At 42.4% G+C, this 17,092-nt stretch overlaps 1 protein-coding gene across 6 annotated transcripts in view; it reads right to left on the bottom strand.

Annotated features, from left to right (window-relative positions):
• MSRA (methionine sulfoxide reductase A) overlaps positions 1–17,092 on the bottom strand; it is a 277,042-nt gene that overhangs the window by 53,862 nt on the left and 206,088 nt on the right. The window contains exon 6 of one of the 6 annotated variants that reach the window (XM_040551820.1): positions 9,768–10,056. The exons of the other annotated variants lie outside the window; for them this stretch is intronic. Coding sequence (XP_040407754.1) covers positions 9,949–10,056 — 108 coding nt within the window. The 3' untranslated portion in view covers positions 9,768–9,948. Of the gene's footprint in view, positions 1–9,767; positions 10,057–17,092 lie in introns of those variants that run through there. 6 annotated transcript variants of the gene reach the window in all.

Genomic DNA, 17,092 nt, shown 5'->3' with positions numbered 1-17,092 from the left:
AAGCGTGAGGCTCAACTTTATAAGAGTTACAGGTAGCTTTTCCATGGACCGCCGACTGCAACTGCTGACATCGATCCTAGATAATATTTTGGTCCTGGATGCCTCAGAGGGAAAGCACTTCCACCGGCAGGCAGAGAGCTTGCCCAGGAAACAATTCAGTTGCCTGAAGACAATCATCTAATGCCATCCCAGCTGCCCCTACAGCATCTGAGATATCCACAGAGGACGTAGAGATGACATGGGATCTAAAAGAGACCCCCACCTTCTGAAGCAGCACTTTGGGGTAATTCGGGACATTTATTTTCAGCTATTTTACATTTTTCTCTGGCAAAAGGAAAAGTGATTGATCAGCGCATAGAGAGAAATTGATGAAAAATGCATAAGATGGAAAAAAAAAACAACAGTTGAATGTGGTGAATAAGGATATGGTCTGTCCCTGAGCTTGGTACTTCATCAATATTTGACCATTTAAATTTTAAAGCAACAGTTAATGAGGCAAATGAAAAACTTAATGTTATGTGTATAAAGATGATTAGGATCAAATTATGTACATGAAAAGAAACTGCCTCTGAAATGAATTCCTTAAATGTCCCGAGGAAACCAGAGAGTGTCAGGAACATTGTCATGTGCTGCACTGACAGAGGCTTTCACATTCATGGACTAAATTCAGTGGCACCCTTGTATAACACCTCAGAGAGTCTCTTTCTAGAAAACTAGGGGTGACAACCAGCATCGGACACGTAGATTTATGTAGCTACATGGACTGAATTCAGTTACCATATGCTGAAATCCAATGTCGTTTGTGATGACCTAGAGCATCCTAACTGTCCACACAGGGCTGGCAGGTATGATGAACACCCTACAGGGGACCTGCACCTACCTGGACAGGCTGCTACAAGCCAGCAGGAATATGATGGGACATCTCCAATGACACTACATCATTTAATATAAGGCAGATCATTTGGTCCTAAGGGAAGAATTCAGTTTGAGAGTATGACACCTCCATTTAAGTGTCTACATATATGGGTCTACATGTGCATTAGATGTCTAAGAGCCCTGTACAGTTAATGGGGACTGAATCAATGTCACTCAGGAAGATTTCTGCTCTCCCTAAGTAGACCTCTGATCACCTGCGTAGATCTCTAGACTCCACTGGGTCTACTGACTAGTGCACAGTTAGCCACCGTCTGCAACACTTAAATGCAAGCATCTAATTCAGAAGCTGCATCTGTCCCTAGATATTCCTACCTAGCATGCCAGTTAGGAAAGTAAACATTTCAAGTCTGATACATAATCAATTTTTCTGAAGCTGCACTTTGGTAAAAAAAAAAAAAAAACAGGACATTGCACCCAAAGGAAACCAGAGTAGGTGCAAATACCGAAGGAAGCTTGAGATGACAAATATCGCTCAGGTCAAGGCTCCTGAAGGACCCTGGAAAAATGAAAATGTGAAAGAAATGTATAAATGGTGTCTATTTCATTCCATGTCGATAGATCAAGTCCTCTCTGGAAACACCTTCATACTCATACCTTCCTGTAGCAGCTGGAGATTTCTGATCAGATCTGCTTGTTTTGGTAAATAGCATCAGTCAGTGGTTCCGGGTTCAGCATTCTCAAGTGCCAACCAGAATTATTTTGATCTGCCTTTCTACTTTTGGGAGAGTAGGTGCTTCCTCTGAGGAGACGAGTCTGCCAAATCCCCACTCCAAAGTCCACGTGAAGTTTCCCCCTAAAGTTTGCTGAGAACCACTGCAGAAGACCTGTGACAATGTGTGGAGTCCTGCATGGGAAATCAATGCTGCAAAAGGGCTAGGCACTTCATAAGGAGCCCCCAAAATGACAAGTTTGGGCTTCTTTCTGAAAGACCCCATAGCAACATCATTTTTTCACTACTGGTATTTTCATTCTAGCAGTCCTGTACTGTTCAGAAGCTCTGAATGATGGAAGAGTAAATTTCCCTACATCCCACATTTCCATAACCAGCTACTCTAAAAGCAACAATCTGATTTCCTCTGCTCTTAGAAAAAATAAGATTATAGAGCTACCCATTAAAGAGACTCACATGTGGAAGAGAAATTGGGAAAAGGAGGCATTTCTAAGCAAAGTCGGATCATCTATAGGAAAAGGACCACATGATATGATATTGTCTTCTGTAACATAAGACTGAACTTTGAAGACACAGGACACCCCTTCCAATTCCATATTCATTGTACTTTTTTATTGGCCCATTGATATAATAATTCATAATAACCTCACAAATATGGGCAGTCTGAATAATGTTCTGAGAAAACACGGAGCTTTGTCATCAACATTTGCCTGTTTTAGGGCTTATTTGAGGGTGTTATTAGATGAGAAGGAAAATGTTTTATAAGAACGAGAGCATTTGCTCATCTTTCTGGGACACGCAGAGTTTCAAAATTTAAAAATCTAAATTAAAAAATCTAAAAGTTGTTTGTCAGAACTCAGGATGTAGCTGACCAAGTCATTTCCTAAGGGGACAAAGAATTGAGGAAGGGGATGAAGGAAGAAGGCAGCACAAACAATTACATCAAAAAGATTAAGACAACAATTTTCTATGTGAAAGGAGCCCATGAATTTTCTGGTGAGACAGGATGAACACCCTGTTTTACCATAACCTCTCTATTCATTATCGCTTTGATATATACATAAAAGAAAGGACTGATCATCACCAGAATATTGTGTTTTTTTTTTTTCTATTTTGCTATTGTGATTATTTAGGGTTAAGTGATCCGTCCACCAGTAGGCTTCACTGCTATTTTACTGCAGCCTTAAGGAACAGTCTCTGCCTTTACCGGCCTCCTTATAAAATGAGCCCCCAAAGTTCATTACCCTTTGCAAGAACTACCTGCCCTGTCACCTAAACCAGCACTGCAAGGAGTAAAAAGTAAGAGGATTTCAGAAGGTTTTCATAAGATAAAAAGATTTTCCTGCTGAGTCAAAGGCAGCACACACCTGTCTCCTCTGAAAAGACATAGTGCGGCCCCCTGTGCCCCGTGTGCTGGAAGTCCCTGTTCTGTGCCCAAAATGCAGAGTACAACTGCTGCAGCCCCAGCCAGGGCACAGCTTTAGTTCAAGCAGTCAAAGCTCAAACCCCAGTGGGGACACAGGTGAGAGCTGTTTAAGTAACATATGTGCAGGTGATACAGAAGTGATGTTACTTGGACATAGGGCTAAGCTTCAATTTCAATTTTCAGACTCCCTGCAAACCCCAGGGAATGTACAAATTACCTATCCTGCTGCTAGCCACGCTATGCACTCGCGAGAGACTTTTTCCTGATTTAGGCTGTTAGGGAGGCGCAGAGTTTAAAAGTCCAGAGTCAGCAGCTGGCTTTTGCAATTGGACATTTATAATGCACAGGCAATGGCCAGAAGCTAAGACCTACAGTTAAAAGCAGAGCTAGCAGGAGGTTTCTTTCCTTTCACACAAAACAAAAAAAATAGAATGGAAGCGCTGCACTTTCATCTGTTCTTACCCCACTGATTTTATTTAGCTTTCGTGAAAAAGCAAAAATCTAGATAATGTCTGTTTATATGGCATGTACACACATACATATGTCAACATATATACACAATCAACAGAATAAATGGATTTTTTCAGAAGCTTCAATATCCAAAAATAGGAAATTCATCCTCAGAAGAAAATTTCCTGTAGTTAAAACCATACTTTTAGTCAAGAAAAAATTCTGTATAAAATCTTCAGTGAAGTCTAATTTAGGTCTCTAATTTGCTAGCAGTTCAAATCCTTTCCAGTCTTTTTTTCCTGGAAATTGAGGCTCCATATGTAAAACAGATAATAAGCCTTTTCTTTTAAAGAATATGCCTGGAGCTGAAAAATTTAAATTCAAATCTCAGTAGCTGTAACACCACTCCATACAAGAGATGCTCACGGTGTTACTGGTAGCAACACACAGTTTGCATTTATCTGGGCCAGATTCAGTGTTGACACAAGCATTTCTTGCTCATGGCAGAGGTAAGGAAAGAGTGTGGTGCACAGAGGAACTGCTGTAATTTCGGTACAAATCTACCACGGCATTCTCTGATTGTGCCATAAGAAGTGAACAAAATAGTTGCAAACTGCTGCTCAAACATCTCAAACTCTTACAGGTGCTGTGAGGCTATAGCGTGACTGGAGCATAAAGATATAAAAATCGATGTCTGTTTTCCATAAAAATGACTAAATTGTGTTCTCATATGTCTACGATAAACAGAATTAATATAAAAGAGGTCAATAAGTTAAGGGGAATCATGTATCTGTCATGCAGCTGCAAAAGCAATTGGTTAAGAACACAAAAAGAGTTTCTTTCTTTCTTTCTTTTTTTCTTTCTTTCTTTCTTTCTTTCTTTCTTTCTTTCTTTCTTTCTTTCTTTCTTTCTTTCTTTCTTTCTTTTTTCCTTCCTTCCCTCCTTCCTCCCCTCCTTCCTTCCTTCCTCCCTTCCTCCCTTCCTTCCTTCCTTCCTTCCTTCTTTTTGCAGCTTCTGTTTTTAAGCTTAGGAACTGAAAACAGTTTACATCTTTTAACAGACAAGACTATGTAGTCTTTCTTACTCCTTCTTAGGGAACAAGTCAGTACACTTTTTTGTTAATCTATAGAAACTTGTGGGTTACTGATAAAGTGAAGGTAGTGGAAGAAAATAAAAGGTATTAATGTATCTCTTTGTGTCTGGAAAAGTATAGTGCTAAGCATGTTCTCTCTCTACAGAAAAATTACCCCTGGAAAGTTCTGGTTATATATTTCCACGTATACTCTTGAGAAATAAAGGAGACATAAATGCATTTTCAGAGGCTTTTGGGCTTGATGTCACAAAATCAAAGTGAAAATTATTTCAGTAACATAGCCCATAGCCTTCTCATTATGGTGGTAGGGAACTATCCCTTGTTAAAGGACTTACACAGAGATGAGTACCTATTTAGACACCATTGTAAATGAAGACAATGCATTTATTTCATTGCTATGGTTACTAAATCAAGTATGAAGTATAGAAATATGGTTCACAAGGAAAAAAGCGTGAAGAAAAATAAATGATATACTGCTTTAGAAATGCAGAAGAAAGATCAAACAAATAGGTTGCACAGTTTAAGAAACAATTAATTATTAGAACTTTTACAGCAGATTTGACACAATCTCATTGTAACCTGATTGCAGCCATTCTTATAGCAGTGCTATCTCCCTCTCTTTACTTTACCCATCTTGCCTTTTCTCCTGCTGCTTGTCAAGAAGAAAAGCTTGTACCTTTTAGCCTTAATACTGGGAGGAAAGTGATGTCTCACTGGAAGCTACAGGCTCTGTTGGGCACGCCGCTGGGCTCCAACAGACCCCGTCCTCCTCTCCTACATCTATCTGGGACCTGTTTGACACAAATGGGTTAGTGGCCATGCTAAACAGTGGCTCATATCCAGCAAATGGGATAGCAAGTGCTCCTGTGAGACATCTGGGCACAACTCAGTGCTTCCTGGGGTGATTTCTGACCTGCACAAGCTCAGAGGGCCAAATGGTTGGAGCTTTTTCTAAATCACACACCATTACGGCACGCAGATTTCTTCATGCAGCGTACGTGCAGCTGACAACTGACTCCCACCTAGCACTTTTGGTTTGTACTATTCCCCACCAAGAGAGCAGATTTAGGCCAGTGAGGTGGTCCAAAAGTACCAAGAGCCCATAGAAAGAGTGAACATCACATTTAAATGCTTGGAAATGCTGTAAAGCTTCACTCCGTATATGCACCAAACAGGCTGTTTTTAAAAGGCTGCATGAATCAAACCCAAGAAACCTTATGGCTAAAATTACAGATCCCTCTCTCTTTAATGACACACAGTCAACAACTGGATTTTTTTCATAAAAGCTTCATCAGAACTATTCGAAATTTAGGGCTAAAAATGCTGTAGTCAAAGTCCCAATCCAAGTGGATGGGAAGAAAAGGGATGACACTCCGAGGTGGGATGTACAAAAGCCACGGTTAATCTACCTGACTTGCTGCTGCCGTCTCCTCAGCACAAATCAAAACAAATTCAATACAACAGTTTCAGAAAGGGTCTATATCAAATTTAGGCAAAACCAGCCATTCGGCCGCTTTATGCACTTGGCATACTTGGAAATCTCTGCCACAGGTAATTAGGAAGATATCTGATTAATTAGGACTTCTTCACCCTTCTCTTCTGATCAACACATAGCAATGGATTATTTATCCGAATTAAATGGAATTCTTCAGATACACCGCCTCAAAAAAGAGCTCTTCTAGAATTGCTGAACAGAGCCAAGAAGATCCAGATGGATTTAAAGCATTTAAATTAATACTGTTCCCACATACCCCAGTGCGAGTGCACAGCTGTACTGCACTCATATTTATAAAGGAGACAAGCTGGCTCTTCCTTGTCAGTTAATATTGTGCCATAGCTTCATGACACAGTATGTTGGCATAGCTCTAGATGCAGCACGTTGGCATAGTATGTGACAGTCATTGCCCCTGATAGCTTTCAGAGCAGCATATTTGAAATCCCCAAAGTGGCTGAGGAGCCTGAACTTTGCTGACTTTATTGGGAATGAGCCTATTAAATCACTGAGGGGCTTTAGAAAATGTTGTCTCCTATTCTGAAAGGTACACACATAGCTAAACAAGAGAGCCCAGCAAACAAAAAAGGACAAGACGGAATAAGAGTAATAATAAGGACACTTTAGTGCTGAATAAAATTCCTTCTTTTTATTCTCTCACACAAGAAGCAATTTCTGAAAGGAAATAGGAGCAGAGGAAAGACAAGTGCAGATCTATGAAAATAACCTTGTTTGATCCGCCACAGCCCCCAGAGATCTCCATTCCCAGAGATTAATACTTAATAAAGTCTCCCTCAGAAAGCACAAGTGACCCTCTCTCAGTTAGCCTAACAAAAAATAAACCTGAAAATTGCTTTGCTGAGGTTCTGCTACCTGACTTAGAATTGCACCCAATCACATAATTTCCGCGATACTCCAAATAACTGCCTTGCAGATGGCAATAACGGCAAGCGTGGAGAGCAAATCACAAGAACTGCTGGCTCTGGTGAATGAACGGCACTCTGCTTGGACACTGGGAGCTGTGCTGGGTCAGGTTTCCGTGTGCTGGTACCCACTTTGAAGGCTGGGGAAGCTTTAGACCCATCAAGGCAATGCAAAGTCAAGCGCTGTAATGAACCTTTGAACTAAAACTATGCACCTCATTTTCATCTCAGCTAAGGCTTGCTGTGAACTTCCTGCACTCACTGTGCAAAGAAGCCATAAAGTGAGTAAAAAAGGAGCTTAAGTAACGGGCAGGTAATACAAAGAGAATCAGAATCCCGAATTCTATTAGCAACCAAAATCCAAAGACTCAAAACTCTGAAACATCATGAGCCTGAAGGGGGGAAATCAGCCCTGTAGAGAAAGAAATTGGTGCAACTTTGAAACATCCTTTAACAGAGGATGACAGAGAATCACCTTGTCCTATGGAAAAAGTTACTCAAAAAAAATGAGCTATTAGAGCCTGAAAGTCACCAGCTTTCTTGCCTAAATGAGCATGAACATGCATTTCTCTTCCTAGAGGTGCCACAAAGGCAGAGTCAACAAGCTTACTGAGAATTTTGCAAAGACTCCAGTACAAAGCACTGAAAAAAAGAGACTTCCTTGGAAGGTAAACTTGATTTCCCAAAGGGGGTGAGTAAGCAGTCATTTCCCTCACAGGCAAATGAGAGCAATGATGAGCTTTCAAAGATGTCATTCACAAAACTGCCCTTAACGGGAGAGCAGAGTGACTGAATCCAGGCAGGAAATTAAGAGACAGAGCAGGGATGGTCATTTTGATGAGAAGACTCAAAGAGAACAGAGAAGAAACAAGGTGGCTGTGCAGGACTGTTATCTCCTTTGACTGGGTCCCATTAACACAACATGTCGTGTAAGAGAGCGATGAAAAGAGTGGAAATCTTTCAAAAGCAACTTTTTCAAAGGTGTCATTCTGTTTGAGTTTCAGAACTTTTCTTTCCAAATATGCCAAAATACATCCCAGCAGGACAGACAAGCTTCTGCTGTATGGATTATCTGATGATAGGGATATCGTCATGGAAACTTGATCTTTGCTCAGAAGCGATTACTTACTCCTGCTCTCATTCCCTTCATATATTAATAATAGGGTTTTGGGGGGTTATTAAGTCCATGACAGACTATGGACCTGAATCTTCTCTATGGATTTCATCCTGTTTTTCAGCTGCATTGTTTCTCATTTATACATAGACAGAGGTAGCAGCCCACAAGTACTAACACAACCCACAACAAAAAGAGGCCTCCAGCCCCAATGCCTGTGCCCATTTTAGTGAGGAGACAGTACCCTGTCTTCTGCAAGTGTGGGCTTTTAGACTACAAGCCAGTGGACCACCAAAGAGCATCACAGATTCTGAGAATACAACCTATACCGTGGTATATTTAACGAAATAGACAAAATGGGATTCTCCTCCCGAAACTGTGACTTGAGCGTTTAGAAGTAGGTTTTATGCTCCCTTTGAAGACAATAAAGATCTACTGCGGAACATGGTTGTCTAAACACAGACATCCCTATGCATTACTTGAGATGCCACAGAAAATCTTGTCCAGCCACCGACTGCCATTCCCACACCTCACATCTCCTGTGGGTACTGAGTCACATCTGCCAGCTCTATGTGAACATCTCAGGTATCCCAGATCACCGTTAACAGCACCAGAGATATATGTGTGGGCAACTAAATTGAGCCCAGAGGAGCCCATAGAGCAAATCAACTCCTAAAGTAAACATCTATCCACCTTTGGTCAGCTGAATTGCTCTGGAGCCTCTGACTGCAAGGTTTGATTCAGATGTCCAAACACAGGCATCGAGCAACTAAGGAGGTACTCCGGTACCTTTTGCTCTCCTGGGCAAAACCCCATGGGAGACCAGTGGAACAATCTGATGGTATGGACAGCAGCCATTGCACTCTCTGTTTTCTAGATATATAGCTCTTCCTGTAAGCTCACAATAATTTCAGCTCCCTGTTGGAGATTTTACCCCTCCTGATGTCAGGGAAAGAAAAACTTATATAAACTAGGAATAAGCAGATGTTTACAGTGATACAGATGGCCTATTCAAAACAAGACACCTTGTATAACAATAGCGTAATATATTATTATAGGGATTGAGGCTGGAAAGAAAAAGCAATGTTTAAATGCACATCCATTTTGCCTGTGCAAAATACTCCTGTAGTCCCAAAGGTTAGGTTTACATGAGTAAAGTGAGCAGGATCAGGACAGTCTCAGGCACTGGTGCATTTGGGTGGCCCATGGCACCCCCCGTGTCTGTCCCAGCACTGCCTGTACCAGGGACACAGGGGGCCAAGGACTGACCCCAGAAGATAATATGGCCATGGCCCCTCTGGTTTGTTTTCATTTGAGCAATTACATGAACATGATCCATGTGGCCACTTGGGCTCAGGACCAAAAAATATTTAATAATAGCTCTTCTGTTGCTGTTTCACGTTCCAGCTTCGCTGGGTTTATATGCTCTGCTTCCCATGGACTGTAGTTGCAACATCCACGTGTGATCACTGGTCTGTCGTCACCCTCCCACCGTAATGCCATTCATACACTGGTTGTGTTCAGCCTGGTCAAACCTACCTTGTGTGTGCTGGCTCCTTATGCATCATTTCTACGGAGGAAATTCACCCCTTCACTCTTTGCGGGTCCCAGTAAAAAGGCAAATAGGGGAAACCAAGTCATACATATATTTTCAGAAAAATAACAGGTGTTGCCATGCTTCCCACAGCCCCCACTCTATGTTATTCTCAAGCTTACACGAGGGTTAAGAGGTGAAAAATGATGAATAAACAATGCAACACAGATGGGAGGAGGAGGAGTCATGTGATGATGAACTCACAAGGTGACACAGGTTCGCAGTTGGAGCCTGGTGACTCTGGATCACCTCAGAACATGTGCAGACCTAAAACTGGCTCTTCCCACCCTGTGGGACCACCCAGCTGCCTCTGCAACCCATGAGAGACGTGTGCTTGGAAGGGCTGAAGGTAGAGAGCCTAGAAAAAACATATACAGAGAGGTAGGAATAAAGTCTGGAGACATTTGGGTGAGAAGTGTATGAAGCCTGCCAGGCTGGTAATCAGAGAGGATTTCAGATGGAATCAGGGCCTCTAATTACAACTCCTTTCTTGAAAGTTTTCTGTGAAACGCAACAAAATCTGATCCAGTTATGCCATGTAAGTGAAAACGCCACTGACTTGCATCAGTGTAAACCCAGAAAAACTGAGAAAGGCTGTTTGGGTTTATTTCTTTCATGCATCTGTGTAGCTGCACTGTCAAGATGCATTATTTAAAATCTCAGAGAAACACAGTACGATTTAGTTAGTCATTTTGTACACAAAATAGTAGGGACAACAGGTACAATTACTTCAACGGCAGGCGAGCACCCTGAAGGCTACTTGAATGGTCACTGATGAGCCTGGAGCAGTTATACAATACCGTTACATTAAACCATGAAACCTGTTGTAGAGCAGAGATGATTTTTAAAAGAAGCAAAATCTATAGTTGACTGCCCTCTTCCTCCTCCCTCCACCCCCAGGCCCCCCAAACATTGGGTCTGGCGGTTGTTCTGATCCCTGGAGTTTGATGCATGTTTGATTCACAGACTGCAGCATGTCTGCACCAGATGGCCCCGAGTTAATGAACACAAACTCATCACTTTTACTCACGAGGGAAATGTGCAGCTCAATCTGATTTGTACTCGACAACTAAAAATATTTTAGTATTTTTAGTGAGCATTTTACTGTTACAAAATGGCATTTGAGGAAAGCATTAAAAGAACAGAGCCTACCCAACAAATGTACTGCCACAGATGAAGAGCAGCGCTGCGGAGCTATTCCCCCTTCTCATCAGAGCTAAGTTAACATATTCCCAAACCCTAAAACTGCAAGCAGCACATAAAGAAAACTATAAGATCTGGGGCCTTCTCTGGCACCATTAAGCCATTTGCAAAAAAACTCCTGGGTTCGCTGAAAACAGGATTGGGCACCGACTTTGTTACCACAGCAGGTTTGAAAGGATGCGGGTCATATTCTCAGCTAGCATAAAACAAAGTGAATGCTTGGAAACCACCAGAGCTGTGATTATTTCTACCAGCTAATGATCGGTCCGCATGGGGTCACCGTGATTTACACATGTAGTGCACAAGATGTAACTGTGTGAGAATATAAAACACATAAAACAAACATTACAGTACCATGATATATGAAAGGTTTTTCCCCAAGAAGCCAAGAGGCACATGAAAACCAGGTCCCCCAGTCTACAACCCCAAAATGGATTAATGCTTCCTTTGGAATTAAGGGACACAAAGTCACGATATTGCAAACATGTCAGGAACCACATTCCCAGCCTTTAAAGGAATCTTATTTTCACTGTTCACTCAAAAACTGTTGGGCATGCCAAAACTTTAATGTAATTTCAGCCTGGAATGTGACTTCCTTACAACTTTTGGTGATTTTACAGTCTCAAGTGTGATATGCAGCAAAAGATGATAAGACACAATTCTTAAAGAAATTGTATAGTCATCTGGAAACTTGCTGGAGGCATTGCATATTGATTGATGTATATATTCAGTATAGTTGGGTTTTGCTCACGATGTAGAGTTTTTGCTGTTACTCTTCCACTGTAGTGATGGATACTCTACCCACAGTTCCAAGACTGCCATGAATAAATCAGACTAAAAAAACAACAACAGAGCAGAAAGCAGCGTACTAACCATAACTTTACACCACATTCTTCAAGAAGCAAGCTGGCAAAGCCAGGTCACATAAGACCTGACTCCCAGATGCCACTGATAAATTAGTCAGAGCTGGGCATCTGGGTCTGACAGCTGCCAAAGTCCTGCCAGCAGTAGGCACCTGCCAAACCAATCTACTGGAGGCAGAGCACATTTCCCTTCCCCTCCAAAAGGCAGAGGCAGTGCCAGGAGGGAGCATTACTCTGTAATGACTTGTTTCTTACAGAAGTAGAACACAAACGTGCATCATGTGTGCACTGCTGGCTCTGTAGCTGTATTCCCACAGAGCATGGGGATTGTATTCTTGAGGGCCTATTTACCTCTTAAACTACTCTATTATGAATTTTCTCAACTATGACCATCTCCATTATGCAGTTGTAATAAAGTTATCAGTTATTAAACAGCAAAGTACCAACACAACACCACCACATACAAAGATCACTGTCAAGCAGGATTTTCTCAATGGCCAAGCCAATAAAAAAGACAGATAGATAAAGGAAAATGAGAGCGTACTGAGAGGCCACTGTGGTCTCCTAAACCACAGAAGGGAAGAATTAGCAGCCTCTTAAACCATAGACAGGAAGAATTAGCTGAGAGCAACACAGACTGCGCCCACCTAGGTCACTTTCACCACTAGATGCTGGGAAGAAATCCCTACCCCAGTGATTTCCTTTGCTTCCTGCTCTTTACACTACCTGAGACAACTTTCTTCTTTCCTACAGCTCTCCACTACAGCATCTATGTTCATTAGGTCAGAACTGAAATAATCACCGTTTGCCATGACAACTTCTCAAGGTAGGGATCACCTCTAAGATAACGCAGTGTCAGGGCAATGCAGCAGGAGATCCCACCTCACCTGGATCATTAGCACGGTAAAACCAACCCCGTCCCAGGGGACGAATCTCACAGCCATCACAAAATGAGCAGTATGCACACATCCTCCCTCTCACAGGATATCTCTGTTCTTTCACACTCAAAAAAAAAAATCAAAGCTTTTTTTCTTTCTTAATTTAACATGAAACAAACACAAGTATATAAAGCTTGATTACCTTGATGTTTTCTTAAAAAAATTGCTTTCTAACGTACCCTGTGTAGTTTACAAAGTATAATAGAGATCACAGGACAGTTTGGGCTGGCAGAGAACTTAAAGACCATCGAGTTTGAACCCCCTGCCATGGGCACGACCCCTGCCCCCAGCCCAGGCTGCCCCCAGCCCCATCCAGCCTGGCCTTGGGCACTGCCAGGGATGGGGCACCCACAGCTCCTCGGGGCAGCCTGCGCCAGGCCCTTTGAGGGAAGGATTTCTTCCTAATGTCTGATCTAAACCTCCCCTCTCTGAGTTTAAAGCTGCCCCCCCTTGTCCTGTCCCTACCCCTGACACAGAGTCCCTCCCCAGCCCTCCTGCAGCCCCTCAGGCCCGGGCAGGCCACTGGGAGGTCTCCCCGGAGCCTTCTCCTCTCCCAGCCCAACACCCCCAGCTCCCTCAGCCTGGCTCCAGAGCAGAGGGGCTCCAGCCTCTGCTTGTCCTTGGGGACTCTATGAGTTCTTCTCCCAGTCTGTGCTCATGTCTGGGATTGCCCTGACCCAGCTGCAGCACCTTGCACTTGGACTTGTTGGACCTCATTAGGTTCACGTGGGCCCATTTCTCATGTCGCATGTTGGAAAGAAATCTGTTTTGCTTAACTGAGGGAGTCAAAATTCAATCTAGAATGAAAAATGAATTACAACTTTACCTCTGTTATCATTCCTGCTTATACATATTATGATGTACTCAAGCTACCACCTGAACACATCCTCCGTTTGGAAATATTTCATTCAGACTCCTCTAAGGATCCAAATGGATGTAGCAAGCATGCCTTCATCTCATTAATCTACCCCCCAACACAAACTTTCTGATGTGCAAGCTGTTCAGTCTCCCTGTCCTTTACAACCAGATATAAACAATGGATGTGCAAGACCTTTGACGGGGAGAGCAGGCCATCTATCACCCGCGACAAGCCAGCACAGTGGGGAGGTTGTAACTTCTTTCACCTGATGTCCCAAATTGTGACTTTGAAAACAATGGGAAGAAGCGTGCATTCCTCTTCCACGCTGCAAGGGGAATCCTGCTCCAATCAGGATTGCTTCTGCTGGGCTGATGAATAAATAAACCTTATAACCAGCCTGGATTTAGGGAGCCTACTGTTAATGCTGCCATTGCCCTGAAGCTGCAATGCCATTTGATTAGTGATGGTGACAAAGGTACCATGAAGTTACTGATGCTTTGTACAGACTAATTTTAGATTCTCCCAGAGCAGCATTGCTCTGCAGTGCCGGACTGGCATCTCTGTAATCAGGAAATCTCGGCTCATGTTTTCCAACAGATTCCCTTGCTCACCTTCTCATTCTTTCCTTACTCACACTCCTCTGAAGCGTAAGCCAAGGAAACAAAATTTCAGACTATGCCTATGCACCATTAAAAATAGGCATGAAGCACTTTCCATGCATAATTCATTCTTCCTGTATTTCCAGTCAAGACATCTTCACTTTGCAAGTGTAAAGTGACAATTCTTGCAGATTTGGGAAATAATCTTTTACATCTGTTACAAGCTAGCAGACACCATTTGGCAAGTGTTAAAAAATACCATATAGGACCAGGAATACGGCGTTCTGTTTGGTTAAAAGCATTCTTGAACTAAAAGTCTGTAGGAAAGAAAAATGACTTGAATGTTCTTTCCTTCGAACAGGAATATTCTCATTTTCCAGCCATTTCTCTCTCTAATTCCTTTGTGTATTTTGTCCTCCTTATTTCTCACCCTCTCCCTTTTCACATGCATCATTTCACTGGATCATCTTGTTTTGCAAATATATATATACACATAAATTATTATTATGTTAATGGTACTGAAGAAGCTTCAATTCCCTTCCTGCTCAGGACTCTTGTGTCCTGTGCACACAGCCCTGCTCCCCTGGGTCTCTCCCTCTCTGTGTTCACTCTTCCCCTGCCTTTCCCACCAGCCCGCTCTTCTCTATCAGCCCAGTTCAGTCTCTAACCCTCTGTTCATTTCCTGACTACCTAATTTAGCTCTCTACTTTTAAGTCTTATTAGTCTTGCATCAGAAGCGCGAGGAGTAATGCTGTCATAACAAAGAGAGGCAGAGCTTGTAGGCCCACTTTACAAAGTGATTTAGCAGGGCGAGGAGCACCTTGCTGCATACTAATGCTGTTTTAATAATGCTGCCCAAACACCCCGGTGACTGTGCTAACAGTATGCAGGCTCCGAATTAGCAGGGAATGCGATTTGTGTGCACATGAGGAGTTAAGATAATGGGTGAATGCACACTTCAACCAAGTTTGCCATAAGCAGTAATATCTCTGAGACTCAATTCTTTTCTCTGCATTTCATTTAGATGTTTTCTCCTGCTCTAATACCGTCCTTTGCTCTCTACACTTAAATGCACTCCATTTGCATGCCAGCCCTTCATTTAAAGAAATAATACAACTGATGCTATCCATAGAGCTAACTAAAGCAATATGTATTTAATTAAAATGATGCTGACACGGCAGCTAGGTTCACAATTTGCCGCTGCTTTTGCACCCACTTGCAAAGACTGTCAGCAAAATCGTCTGAAATGCTTCAGGGGCCCAATCCTGCCATCTCTTCCGAAATTACCAATCTCCTCAAGTATCTCTGGCGCACCCTTTGAGGCTCACCCTCAAAAAGAGCTCTGCCCTCCGCCGGCTCTTGCAAGCGCTGCCTCAGGCATGGCTGCAGGGTGTCCTTCAGAGCGGAGCCACGTGCTCGAGGATGTGTGACATGTCCTAGCGCTGCTGCCCAAGGGAGAATTCATTTATTGGTATTGTACTGACAATATGGCTGGCACAAAACCACCCACCCACAGTAATAAACAAGAGGCTTCTACAAAGTCATGTTCAGTGTCTGAAGGAGAGGAAAACAAGCTTCTAAGTTTGTTTCGTGCTTTGGAGGTAAGACACTAAAAATATCAGTTTTTTAAAAAATTATTAACAAAACAAGATGGGGAAAAACATTGCTAACGTGTTCCTTTCAAGCAGTACTCGAGCAACTTTAGAAATGCTAGATGAACTGTATTGATTTTCCTGTTTGTGGCTTTGATGGAAACTTAATTGAAAAACTCAGTAACTCAGGTTCCACAGCAAAATTGTGGAAAAAAACAAAAAAACAAGGGAGTTTTTTTCTGGTTGGCCAGGAGAGGTGGTGACAAGAGATCTGCTACAGATTTTACATTCTCATCTCCTGGAGTCTGAAATCACATGCACTGTATTCATTGCCTATAGACAGACACTGCATTTTGTCAGTACAGCTCATCATGAAAGCCAGGCTGCTGGCAATTAATTTTTCTTCTTTTCTTTTCTTCTTTTTCATGTGATTAGAAATGGTCATAAGAATTTCCATCAGAATCATTTCAATAAAGTGAAAAAGGAGGTAACACCCTGGCCCTCTCCTTTCTGGGTGATTAGCTTAATATGAAACATTTGAAATAATCCACTAATTCTGAACTTATTCCTCGCACACATCTTGGGTTCAAATATCCTTTATTGTTCCTAGATCAAAGAATGCAAGGAAAAGCCTGAAGAAGCAAAGAGTAAGTGACAGGGCGGAATGGCATGTGAAGACATGGAGGTATCTTTTTAGCAACTAATAGGTAAAAGTGACACATTCCACAGTTTTCCTCTACCCATTTTTTTTCAGGGGAAATACTTGCAAGAGCCTTTGGTGGTGTCACTATATTAACTTGCCAGTGTGTAAAATGATCCTTTAATCTAGCTTTGGCCCAGAATGTGAGTTTTTCCCCAACTTTATACGGCACAGAGCTTGAAACTTCGCCTGCAAGCTGCAGCCCTCACGATGAGGCTGGTTACAGCAGTGTGTTTTCCCAGAATCAGAGCTGAAGCTCTACTACGAAGCTTGAGCTAGGGGATAATACATCTGCCTGTTTATTTAGTGGTATTTCCACAGATTTGTGTTTTCTCACCTGGAAGTATTTTCAGTTCAAGGTGATAGTTAAATATTCACTTTTATCTGCAGAGCTTCAAACAAAACTGGATGTGTTTATGCCTTTTTCCTTGTGATACAGCAACAGCAGTCAGCGCCAGAAGACTTGATCCTACAGCTTCCCAGTGCAGGGGAGAAGGGGGGCAGTTTGTGACAGATCTGAGAAGGATCCTTGACAAAATGAAGATACTCTAATCCGAAGGTACCATCTTATTTGCTCAAGTGCTCTCAACTTTCAGGAAAGCTACTGGCTAACCGCTAGACACTCGTTAGGTGGAAATGA

This window comes from Cygnus olor, chromosome 3 (genome assembly GCF_009769625.2).
Source record: "Cygnus olor isolate bCygOlo1 chromosome 3, bCygOlo1.pri.v2, whole genome shotgun sequence".
Taxonomy (NCBI): Eukaryota; Metazoa; Chordata; class Aves; order Anseriformes; family Anatidae; genus Cygnus; species Cygnus olor.
This window is presented reverse-complemented; position numbering and strand designations above follow the sequence as displayed.